The following is a 12,355-nucleotide window of genomic DNA, read 5'->3' on the forward strand; positions in this document are numbered from 1 at the left end:
ATATCCAAAGAAAAATTCCCTTCGGCCAATAGGCTAACAAGATGCTCGCAAAACAATAGGCAAGTCATAATAGGCAAAGAAACTTAGCTAAAAACAGAACTGCAAAAAAATTAAGAAAAATAGTTCCAATTTTCGCTTTTTTTTGTCATTTTTCTCAACAAAAAAATGATTCTTACCCTAAAAACTGTAACCAATTGTTATCATAAAATTGCTCAAGTAGAAGGGGTTTCTTCAATACCCATTTGAGCCAGTAACACAAAATAATCGCAAAAAAAACGCCTAAAAATTGTGAACACAAAATAATCGTAAAAAAATTAGCCCGACAATCAGCAAAATACATTAAAAACCTCCGAATTATCATAAAATTCATATGAATTTCCAGAAACCTTCAAACCACTACCGAAACCAGCCTAAAACTAAAACAAAATCATAACCAAACCTCTTAACCAAAATAAATGAAAAAAACTGCTTTAAAATGCCGCACGTGAACAAAAAAATTTCGCTCGCTTAGAGAAAATTGTTTCACACATCAATTTCTGGCTCTCTCAAAAACAGCGGTATGAACAAAAACCACTCTCTTTTCGCTCCGCTCTTCACTTTTGTTCAGCGCTTCAAAAATCAATCCAATAAAATTGATTAAAAAAAGGTTTTCTCCAATACTCTTCTTCGAGTCGTAAAAAAGACAGCGCCCCAATACAATTCAAATTCTTTGAATTGTAAAACATAGCTGGCAGACTGCCAGAAAATAGCCGCAATAGACTCGTAAATCGGCAGTCTAAAAAAACAGTAAAAAAGACAGACCAAAAAAATTTGTCTTTTCATTGAAGGCTGATCTGTTACATTTTGATTAAAAATCTGCATAAGTTATTGCTGCCTCTATTAGCTGATCTCAAATAACCTTCATTTAGAGTGACACACACCCATTTGACCTTATCTCTTTGAATTAAAGTAAATAAAAGTCAATTTCAAAGTGAGGAAGTCATTTTTGAGAGTGAGGTAAGTCAAGTGTGACCAAAAATTTAATCACGCGAATGAACAAAAAAACTCGCTCCACTAAGAGCGAAAAATGACGTCACGCATGCAATTCAGTTGAAATTACATGAACGAATGAACAAAAAGTGGCTGTGACGTCATATGGTCGTAACAAAAATCATGACGACGAAATAAAAAAACATAGCCGGAAGAATTCCGGAAGCGACTCGAATCACCAAAACTTCACAAAAAGCTCAAAACCATTACCTTTTGTATTAAACCATCAACTCATTACCTCCCTGGGTCTAATCTAAAAACCGGTGAAATTCAAACCACTGTCACCAAGAGAAAGAAAATGCAGCAAAATTTTATTATTGAAAACGTTTGGTAACGTTAAAAAAGTCTGAAATTTTTAGGATGGTCAAAAAACTGATAGCCTGACAAAGCTAACGGGGTTAACAATTGCCCTCAGATAATTTTTGATGCTAATCTCAAAAAGATCGCGAAAGCAAACGGCAGATAAAAACTTTTCAAAAAAGACAGGAAAGTCAAAATTATTCAAAAAAGAGTGCTCAAACTTAAGACTCAGAGAACCACTACAATTAGATTTCTAATCACGGAAATAAAGACAAAAATAATACATGATTCTTCCTTGTTGTATATATGCTAGACAACATGATTTCATACTAATTCAAAAATTAAATTAATCATAGAAAAACAAAAGCAACAGAATAATATTCAAAGGCAAAAAATCGTCTAAAAACAATACCAATTCCGGACGAAAATTGCAATGAATAGCAATAAGTAGAAATGTTGGAAAAGACTTTCTAGCAAACTCCCAGTACTGCCTGATTTTGAATTAAATCAATTGCAAACCGAAGAAACCAAGATCTAAGAAAAAGCTGAATTCATTCAATTTTTTTAACAACTGAAAAAATCAATATAACGAATATAAAAGTAGGTGCCAGGACAAAACTAGAATGATACAAACGAGAATATGATGAATATGGAGACAATGTTAGGAACATCGTAACAAAAAGACCAATTCTTGCTTTTTGAAAGTTAAAAATCAAATTTAAAAATTTAAATGTAAAAATCTAGAAAAACGAGTACATTTCATTGATCAGCATTCGAGACATAGAAAAGACCACGAGTCATTCGAGACAAAAATCCAACTTGCTGAAGAGAATAAAACAAGAAAAAGCAGAATTGAGATATGCGAAACAATGAAACATTTTGCAAAAGTGGTCAAAAAATAGTTAAGACTGCATTTATGAAAAAAATTTATCTGTTTTTTCAAAAACTTAACAACAAAAATTTTTTGCATTTTTATTGAAACGAAATTAAAGTCCCTCATGTTCCCCAAAATACTATTTCTAGTAGTTAAAAGCAAAATACAAACAAAAAACTGGAAAAAAATTGGCAAAAAACTACGAAAATCGGATTAGCAAATGTACAATTTTATGAAACAAAATTACATCGAGGTAGAAAGAAGCATTGAGTATATGAATTATCAAAGGGAAGTTGCCATATTAACTGATTTTTGACAATAAACAGCTAAAAGATCCAAAAATGAAGAAATTAATAGAAAAAAACCAAAAATTAACTAAAAAATCAAGAAATATAAGCCAATTTCGCATTTGAAACGCAATTTCGAGCTATGCAAAATACTGTGCTATCAATTTCCGGGGTTTACATTTCAACATAGCATCGATTAAAAATTATTTCTACAAAAAACCAAATTAAAGAAGCAAAAAAAAACTAGGCCGCTTAGACGAAAAAACGGCTAAAACTGGTTATCTATATGTGCCATTCAGTCAAAAACTACTTTTCAATGTCAAAAAGTCATTCACTAAACTCAGCGCATGATCAAAAAACTTCTCTCGCTCAGAAAAAAATCAGTTCACACTGCAATTTTACTCGCTTTCGCTTTTAGGTCAAAACATCGTCTGAACGAATAGTACTTCCGGTAAAAAAAAAACATTAAGAAAACCAATACTCCTCTTCGAGTCGTAAAAAACCAAGAGAAGGCCAATAATAGCCCCAGCTATCGCTGTGCGGCTATTAAAAATAGGAGCGCTATAATAGCCGGCTGAGAAGATGAGGGCGGCTATTAAAAAACAAAATAGGAGCGCTATAATAGCCGGCTGAGAAGATGAGGGCGGCTATTAATAATAAATATTACACTAATATTATTTATTATTAAGATTATTTTGGTACAGGAGTGCTGGGTTAGTGCAACAGACGTAACAGCCGTTATGTAAGATCGAATAGGGCAGTTTATTGTCAAGTAATCTTTTATATATTGGAGTCTTCCTTTTGATTCAGGAGCCCTTGACACCAAGTGGAGCAGAAGAGGACGAGAAGAGACCAGAATCTACACAGGAAGAGGAAGTGGAACAAGAAGAATATGCCCAGGTGGAATACGAGCCCAAAGTCCACCTCCACCTGGATCACACAGACCACGAGGACAAATTGGAAAAGTCCACGTCTGACGACTCACAACTGCACTCTTTTGCATAAACTGCATTTAAATGTTGATATAAAACAAACAGTGAAATAAGACTGAACTTGGGTTGACCATCATAAATGAAAGTAGATAAAGAACAATCCTAAAAGGACATTTTTTCTGTCGTTTTTTGCCCGTGTGGCGGATTTTGTGTTTAGCGAGTTCGGTCAACCTGGGAACTTTAGTTGTACTTGTTTCCATCTAAGTTTTAATAGACCTAACCATAAACATCCCTGGTCGGGCATGCGTTTCACATCGTTTATGACAGAGACTATTTTTGAACTGAACGCTCGTAGGGGTCCAGGGTTGAAAATTCTTGACAACCATATCCAAGAACCATATATGGTTCAATAGAGGCCATGAAAAAGTTCCTGCATGATCTTGGCATGGTTGCCAAGAAAACAATGAATGTTGTTTCAATGGATGCCAAGAATTCCATGATGGGTTTTTCATGGTTTCCAAGAACGCCATGAACAAAACTCGTTCTTTACCTCAATTGGTAAAAAATTTTGAAAACGTACCTGAAAAAGTAACTTGATTCCATCCGACTGCAATGCATGGGTGTTTTAAGCGCTTTTTGAGCAGTGTTGATTTTTTTCCGTGGTCAGCTATATGGTTGCCAACTTATCATAAACTCCATATGTGGCGTGGATATGGTTGCCAAGAATTGTTCATGGTGGTCAACCTACGGAGCGTTCTTTAAATTAGATGTTCTTTTAAATGAACAATAGAACGCGTCAATATTTACGCTAATCTCTAAATATGTGTAAATAAGTGACCTCTAAACAAATTGAACTTCTGAATAACGGAAGCAGTACTTCAATGTTCATCTTTTAGGCTGATAGAATGTGAAAAACGTTTCAACTAATATTGAATTATAGCACTCATTATAATGCTGTTGATTAGTTAAGTTAGTAATGTGTAGATCGGGGCTCCAGGCACACCAGAGGATCAGAATATAATAATTTTTTTGAATATACATTTTCATACAAATTGTATACTTTTTTACATACATTTTCGCAAATGTTACACACTCAAACTGTAACTCATATTCCAAATATAACACAGCGTAATAGAAAATTTCAGATGAAGCTCAGTTGGCTGTACCTAACTGTACATCCGCTATTGTTCACCTTTTTGTCACAATAATCAAGACGATGTCCTTTTCCGACAAAAACAAAATTGAAAACAAGTTTAACAATGTTAACTGAGATGCTAAAAAATGAATAACTAGCATCATGGTGATTCGCTAATATTTCTATAAAATTTTAAATTTGTTAGAATTAAATTGTTTCTCGAAAATTTTTTTATCTATTAATTTTTAACTTCAGATCACAAATTAATTCTATGTTATAAATATTTTAGCCTAGGATTTTCGACCGTGTAAATAACATAAGGATTTCTAATAACATAAGAAACTAAATCATGAACTCATGAATGAATAAAATCGGCGAAGCGTCTCACAGAGTCTACGAGTCAACCAGAGACACTAAAATAGTATTGAATAATTAGAAAAAGAGAACAAAAGAAACAGATTGGAAGATAAATTAAGACAAGAAGAATAATCTGGTAACATAAAATTTTTTGATCCCTTAACTAAGACACTAAGTGAACAAATCAACAACTGGATCAGCAAAGCAATATACAGAAGAAAACACTACAAGCTCCTGAAGATAACACTAATGTTCTTAAAGGAATAGAAACCCGTGTCTTTTATCGAAGCCACATAATAGAGGAAATTTGTTTCTAAACAGAACCCAATGGCACAAAAGCAAAAGACCAGATCTATGACTCCACTAAAGGTTCCACTATGTTTATCACTAATAAAGTTTTAACTGAACAAAAAATAAAAGGAGACAAAAAAGCTTCTAAATTACATCAACTACATGCATGGAAGTGGAGGAGGAGGAAGAGGAGACGCTAAAAGTAGCAGATCAGAAATTAATGAACTTCTACCAATCGCATTCTCAACTAGTAGTGAAGACACTTTATACGAGAGTGAGCAAGAGTTTGCAGCTAGTAGTTTAGTAAGACCAAACCACTTATTAGAAATATTAGAATTAATAATGCTTGAAGAAAAAGCGGGAAATGATGGATTATTTGAGAAGCTATTTGAAAAATCTAAACAGTTGTATCAACGCAAATTAGTTCTCAAGGACAACTATAGAACTTTTTTTTCTACCGTGAATAAATATGTAATGGTGCAACTACTACTACAACAACAACAACAACAACCAACAACAACAACAACAACAGATAGCTAAAGAATTATTTATTCCATATATAACAAAGTTTAAAAGAGAACGAATAATACCATTATACAAAGATGAAACATGGTCTGCAGATTTAATACGCGACAAATCATCGTGAAATAAATTTAATAACAATTATCAATTTTAAATAGCAATTAAAGGTATTTTAAAAAAGTAGGCTTGGACCTTTCTTTTCAAAAACAATGCAGATGTATCTCTTTTTTTTTCCTTTCTTACTTTCTCTCTTCTCTCTCTCAGCTCTTCAGAAATTTGACCTAAACAGTTTTTTTCACGCATTTCACTTCCTGTTTTAAATACACACCAACAAAATTACCGACCAAAAAAGGCGCTCCACTAATAATCTTCTTCTAGTCGTGATAAAAAGACTGCGCCCCAATTCAATTCTTTGATTTGTAAAAAAAACCAACAGAAGGCCAATAATAGCCCAGCTATCGCTTTCTGTCTATTAGCAAACATCAATGTATTTAAAAAAAACGCCAGTAAGATACATTTATATACCTGCGCAAAAGAAATCGATATACCTGCGCAGAATTGACAACGGCGCAGAACAAAAACAGTCCTTGTAACTCCTAATCCACAAATAAATTTAACATTGAGATAAAAATGTCAATAACCCAATGTAGTAAGGCTTTTCCGAGATTTGAGAACTCGCTAAACGCTATTTAACTGTTTCTTTTATCATCCTTCTAAATGCTGTCAGCATAAAAGTTACACATTTATAACATTTTTCATCGGTTAGTTCAATCATCATACAGATACGCAATAAAAATCAAGCAGCAGTGATAAATTTTACGACTCCAGGATAACTTACAAAATATAATCGTTTCCATCAAACTCATAACAGGGTTATATTGCAACAAGTTCATGGTTCAAACTTCCAGGTGTTGAGGAGTACATGCCATTACAAAAAGCATGCGCATGAAAATAGAAGCAGACGTTCTATGTATGTTTTCAATGCATTGTTTTCGTTTCTATGCCAAAGATATCACGACCTATCCAGGAGGCCAAGACAGCTGCCGTCCTCCTAACACATGAATATGTACATGGTACACACTCTGTGCCCCGTTCGCACCATCATTCACAACAATTCTGTAGCCTGTCTCGCTTATACTCTTCTGTTCAGCCACCTTCTTAGCCACAATCATCAGATGACCCATTAGTTGTTCATCACAGTCCTCCACTTTGCTGATGCCACTTATTGGTTTCTGAACACACAACAATTCATGCTCGAAGTTTTAACACTTTTTATTTCATAACGAAAGTTGTTGCACTGCAATTCTTTTGGTCAAAACCCAGAACTATCAATGAAAATTTGAATTCGAAGAGTTGCTAGTCTGATCAGCCACATGTATTAAGATTAGGTAGTGCGTTCTGATAAGCTAAAATTTTGTGTGCGTAGGATATATAGTAGACATCATAATGTGTTTTGAATAATTATTAAGTGTTTACCTGAGAACAATACAATAGTTCATTGCTCTAGGTTAATTACCCTAATTATCTCCGGGGTAATCATGTCACATGTTGAATTCTGGTTTTAAAATTTTAGGTCATCTTAAAATGAGGAAACAATTCCCGTGGGTTTTTAATTACCCTAATTATCCAGGGGGATTTATGTCACAAATTGAAATTTGGTCTCTAAATTTTCAGTCAGTTGCAAAATTTAATCCTCCTAAGCTTTTGACTAAATTGTTCACTAGTTGTCTTTTGCGCCCTCATTAAAAGAGAAAATGTCAAATAATAGAAAAAATGAATTAAAAAAGAAGAAAATTACAGACGCATAAGACGTATTCCGGTAGGGTTACTTTGCGAGGTTACTCTATCGAAGTCTTACGGCGTCTCAAGAATATTATATGATCTTTAGGCTTACCCGACTAACTAAAGTTCTAGATCTCTAGTCTGTTACTCTGCTATTCAGAGCTTCAGTAGACTATGCACGGGCACCAAAGCCAACGTCTAACATATGTCTCAATATAAAACAAGAGCGGAGTAGAGAGAGAGAGAGAGAGAGAGAGAAATATACTTTATTATTATACCAGGTCTGACTCTGATAGGAACCAACTAAAAGAGTGAAAGGGAAACAGTTAAACATTTAAGGAAAAGTAGTAAATCGTTTTTAGCCAATCAGAATCGAGTATTTGGAGACTTTATTTATTTTCATAAATAAAGTTTTTCTCAGTTTGTTGGATGTCAATCAACATTGACTCCATCTTTCCGGGTTGTTGAGTTTTAAAAGATTTCTGATTAATACAGCCAGTCAATTTCTCTTTTTTGTCTCTTGTTTATTTTCTTTTCCTTTTGAAGTGTGTTGCGTTGTTGGTTTGTCAGTATGTCGATTCCCAGACATAGGATGCCCACAGTGCAAGGATTGAACGTCAACAACCACAAAAGTATCTATTCCATTGCCACTTCCAGTGGGTAGAGATCCTTTCCGATTGGCCCAGGTAATGATGTCGAAGGCACTCCTGATGTCCGGTGACTTAACTGACTTCGTTTTGATAAGTGTTAGCTGTTAGGTGTTTTTTGGTTTACTTTGTTACATAATTACTTGGTTATAGTATGATTTTGTTCACGCAGTATTCCTTTCGGTAGGAAAAAGAAAAAACTAGTTAACTGGTTTTTTATTAAATTAGTCTTATATGGAACATGGTGGAAAAATCGAGGTTAAGTGACATGGCTTTGAACCATTAATTTATTAGACGAAACGGAACATTTATTATTTAATGTTTGAGTCTCCATGGTCATTAGCTAGCAGTTATTCCCATTAGCCTGCTTCCCATTAACGGTTATTTCCTATTTTCTCTTTTATGTTTAAGTGTTAGTTGATCCAGTATGGTTTTGCGTTACAAAATTTAGTTATATTTCTCCGTTTCCGTAAATTTGTTAAAGGCTCTTTTAAGACGCTTATATTTTGTAAAGGTACGCTTAACACGACATACGAATGAGATATGAATCTATAACAAACCTTATCGAACCTTTACAAATCACAGAATTATCGGTTAAACGATAGAGCTGAACGTCTAAGTGTTTGTTATTCTGATTATCGTGGTTTAAACTGGTTAGGTGTTACTATCTATGGTTTACATGTGTACAATTAGAGAATCCTTCTCGTTCCGGTGAAGTGGTTTGGTTATATGGTTTTTCTTTTGTAATAAATGGGTGGAGGATCGTGGTGAAATCAGATAAAAGCCTATGTTTTCAATGGCATTGTTAGTTATTAGTTATACCCGTTTTCTATGTTTCAGACGTGTTTATTCAATGTTTGAAGTGAATATTGGAAATTTGAAAAATGCGACGTAAGAATATGGTCATTTCTTATATCACTCAGATTTTCAGATTTCGGTTATATTTTAAATAGATTGTGTTAAAATATTGTTTTTAAGCTAGGTTCTATACTTCAGTTAACTATTCTTGTGGTTATTACTTGTAAAATGGTTTTTGATTTCTGAATGTGTGCATTGAATTATGAATGGTTTAGTATGGTCACATGATATAGTATCGTACATGTGTATTCGTTATTACTTATCACGATGTTATTCACATTTGTCTGTTTAATGCATGGTAAAATACTGGTTTTATTATTCAAGGGTTATATATTCCTTTCCGTTTGTTTTGCTGGATCTATCAGGTTTGTATTATGGGGTTACTTTTTTACGATTGTATACAAAATTACAGGTCTTTTGCATGTATCTAACAATGGGAAGTCTGTGCATATATGTATACATGTACGTTTATAAATTGTGGGTGAGACAACTATGTATCTAGTGTTAACGAGGAAAAGAATTTTTTAATTTTTTATTTAAATTGCGATATTGGTAACGTAATATACCATGGTTTAATTTTCACAAATAACTAAAATGTGGGTAGTAGACAGATGAATATTCAATACTCGGAGTACATCGAATATATCACGTTTATACATGAAATACATATTGAGTGTATACATTGAATACAAATAACATGATCAAGTTTTTATCTATTTCAAATAAACTGGGTTATGAGTTTAGGTTAGTAGTTTCACTGGTTTAACAAAATTAAGTTAGCATCAGCATCAGTCGGTTTGGCTAGGTAGATTATAGTTGATCAGTTTGTTCCGGGTGGTTAGAATGATTTTTGTAATTGTTATATTCATTCATGAAATGGTCGTCTTTCGATAGCAGGTCGGCTAACATATCGGTTAGGTTATCAATACTAATATTTGTGATCGATGCCTTAAATGTTTTCCTAATCTCCCTTTCTAAATCGGTCGTTTTTCTATGAACATGGAAGTCGACTCTGTTTTCGAATGCTAGATTTGAGAAGCTCCCTTCCAGATGCCGAGCTCCCTTCCAGATGGTCGGTGTGATATTCTTCACACCGCTCGAGCGCTTCTAAGTGTAGAATAAGAGGTCTCTCAGGTGCATAGCTTGGTTGAAACGCATAGTAGTTTCTTATCGGGTCGAAATCACGTAATGTTCCGGTTGAGTATTCATGCTTGAGTTTATGTCCATAGTTGAGAAATTACGGTGAAGTGAGTTGGTCAATAATATGAATAAAACATTTAACTTTTTTCGGTGTGATTTACTTTGTCCCGAAAAAAGGTGTAACATCAAATTACGGATGAGTTTCGTTTCGTGAACCCTATAGTTGTTATTTTGAACATCCTCTGGCGTTGGATGTAAAAAATTGAAACAACTGAAATATTTCGTGGTCAAATACGCTGTATGCTGACAGGTCTTGCGATGCTTTTGCCACTAGATGGTCAAATGTGCATACAAGTGGTAGTTTGAACTCGTAATTATAATCGTATAAAAATCTTTCAGTGAGACTGTAGAATTGTTTCAATATGGGGTAAGAGGCTTGGTGTATCTTGTCTCTTCCCATATTTTTTGTACTTCGTTTCACAGTGTTCGTGTTTTCCGATGGTAAAGGTGGGAAGTATTCAGAGACTCTATTTTATGAAGCGGTGCTTTCACAAAATTGTACATTTTAGAATCAAATGGCATATCAGCCCACTTCTTATATGACAGTAAAGGGTTGTACTCGCTGTTATGAGGGTTATTTAGGTTTCGCGAATCCATTTCCGTGAACCAAATCGTTTCACTTATGGTTGAATTCGGTACTGTTCGTTTGTAGACTGGTGGAAGAATGATTTTTTATTATTACTGCGGGGTGTCACCGCATATGGAAACCTTAGATTGTTCGGTCTAATATGTGCGGAGTTCCTTTTGAACCATCTTTGTTGTGCACGTTGCTGCATTTTATAGCTATTTGTAGTTATATCTTCAACTGGTGGTGGAGGTCTAACAGGTCGAGGGTGCATTGGCATCGGCGGTGATGCATTTTTTACATGTAGTCTTGCGTTTTGAGTGTTAGTCTGGTTTTGTTGATGTACATTGTTTTTCACTGGTCTATTATGTTGGTAACTGGGTTTTGTGTTATTGTCAGGTTCGGGTATATCTGTTTGATTTACTTGATTTGCCTGGTTAATCCTGTTTGTTCTAGTCCTGAATGATTCGAGGTTTTTTCTCACGTCCGACGTTTTCGGTTGTACAGTATGTTCGGCGATTCTTCGTGCTATTTCCAGAGGTGTTTGGTCGTTATCTACCTCTACGGTCATTGTTACTGTTTCGCAGTCGTCAGTTTGAGTGCTGCATTGACGCATTTTCACGAAGGGTACCTGGACTCGAACGTCCTGAGCTCAGCTCGCCTTCTTCCATATCATAGCTGAGCGGTGAATCGGGTTCATATTCCATTCTGGATGCCATTAATAAAGCATAAATATTGTTAGTTACATGTTTCATTAACAGTTGTAAATGTGAGACGTTATAAATGTTGTTAGTACTGAAATGTTACAGTGTAGTACTGAAATGTTGTTAGTTGTTATTATTTATAAGGTATGAATGGTTATAGGTCAAAGGTTTATTAATGGTAATTAGTTATAGGTTATGAGTGGGAAAGGTTATTCCGTGTTAGTATTATATTCGATGATACTGATGTTATGCATGTTGTCGCAGCTAGGTGTTATCACAGGTTTAGTGTTTATACTGTGGTATCTTCATTAATACTCCAGTATCTGTAACGATAAAACTGAAAGGTGTGTTAATTAATAGTATACTAGTACTAAATGGTACGTAGTGAAGTCCATTTACAGTGTAGTACTGAAATAACTGATGCGGACTAGTACTGAAATGACTGATGTCGTACTAATGTATACTTGGTATTGTATGGTCGACAGTACTGGGTGGCGTGTTAACATAAATGCAGTTGACTGAATAATGCAATTAGGTGATTGAATTTGTAGAATTATTATATTGTTCAGACTTGTCTCAGGGAAGAATAGATTTGTTCTGAACAGAATTTATCAATGGCTTGGTTTAACTACAGATTATGTATCAAATCTGTGTCTATCAATGTGTTCCTATAGATCTGTGTTATAAGAAATTAGGTTATTGGCGTTTGCTTATTAGTGAAGATAGTGTAAATCGAATGTGTTACTGAACAGAGCATCTGTGAATAAAACATTATGGTGAATAAAACAGGGCAAGGTATAGAACCTCTGTGTATAATGTTCGTGTAATGTTCTTGTAACACATCTCAGTTGTTAATGTTCTCATGTGTGAAT

General features: G+C 34.3%; 2 protein-coding genes across 5 annotated transcripts in view; one reads left to right on the forward strand and one right to left on the reverse strand.

The window, feature by feature from the left end:
• Window positions 1–3,582, forward strand: part of LOC142336637 (uncharacterized) — a 54,072-nt gene extending 50,490 nt beyond the window's left edge. Inside the window, exon 9 of the mRNA XM_075385546.1 lies at window positions 3,301–3,582. Within this exon, the coding sequence (XP_075241661.1) occupies window positions 3,301–3,495 (195 nt within the window). The 3' untranslated portion in view covers window positions 3,496–3,582. The remainder of the gene's footprint in view (window positions 1–3,300) is intronic.
• Window positions 3,583–6,462: 2,880 nt separating this feature from the next.
• LOC142336220 (adenosine 5'-monophosphoramidase HINT1-like) overlaps window positions 6,463–12,355 on the reverse strand; it is a 52,033-nt gene continuing 46,140 nt past the window's right edge. For all 4 annotated transcript variants that reach the window (XM_075384891.1, XM_075384893.1, XM_075384894.1 and 1 more), the window contains exon 3: window positions 6,463–6,959. In XM_075384891.1, the coding sequence (XP_075241006.1) occupies window positions 6,747–6,959 (213 nt within the window). In that variant the 3' untranslated portion in view covers window positions 6,463–6,746. The remainder of the gene's footprint in view (window positions 6,960–12,355) is intronic.

The sequence above is a fragment of the Convolutriloba macropyga genome, chromosome 3, assembly GCF_964194025.1.
Source record: "Convolutriloba macropyga chromosome 3, txConMacr16.3, whole genome shotgun sequence".
Classification (NCBI taxonomy): Eukaryota; Metazoa; Xenacoelomorpha; order Acoela; family Convolutidae; genus Convolutriloba; species Convolutriloba macropyga.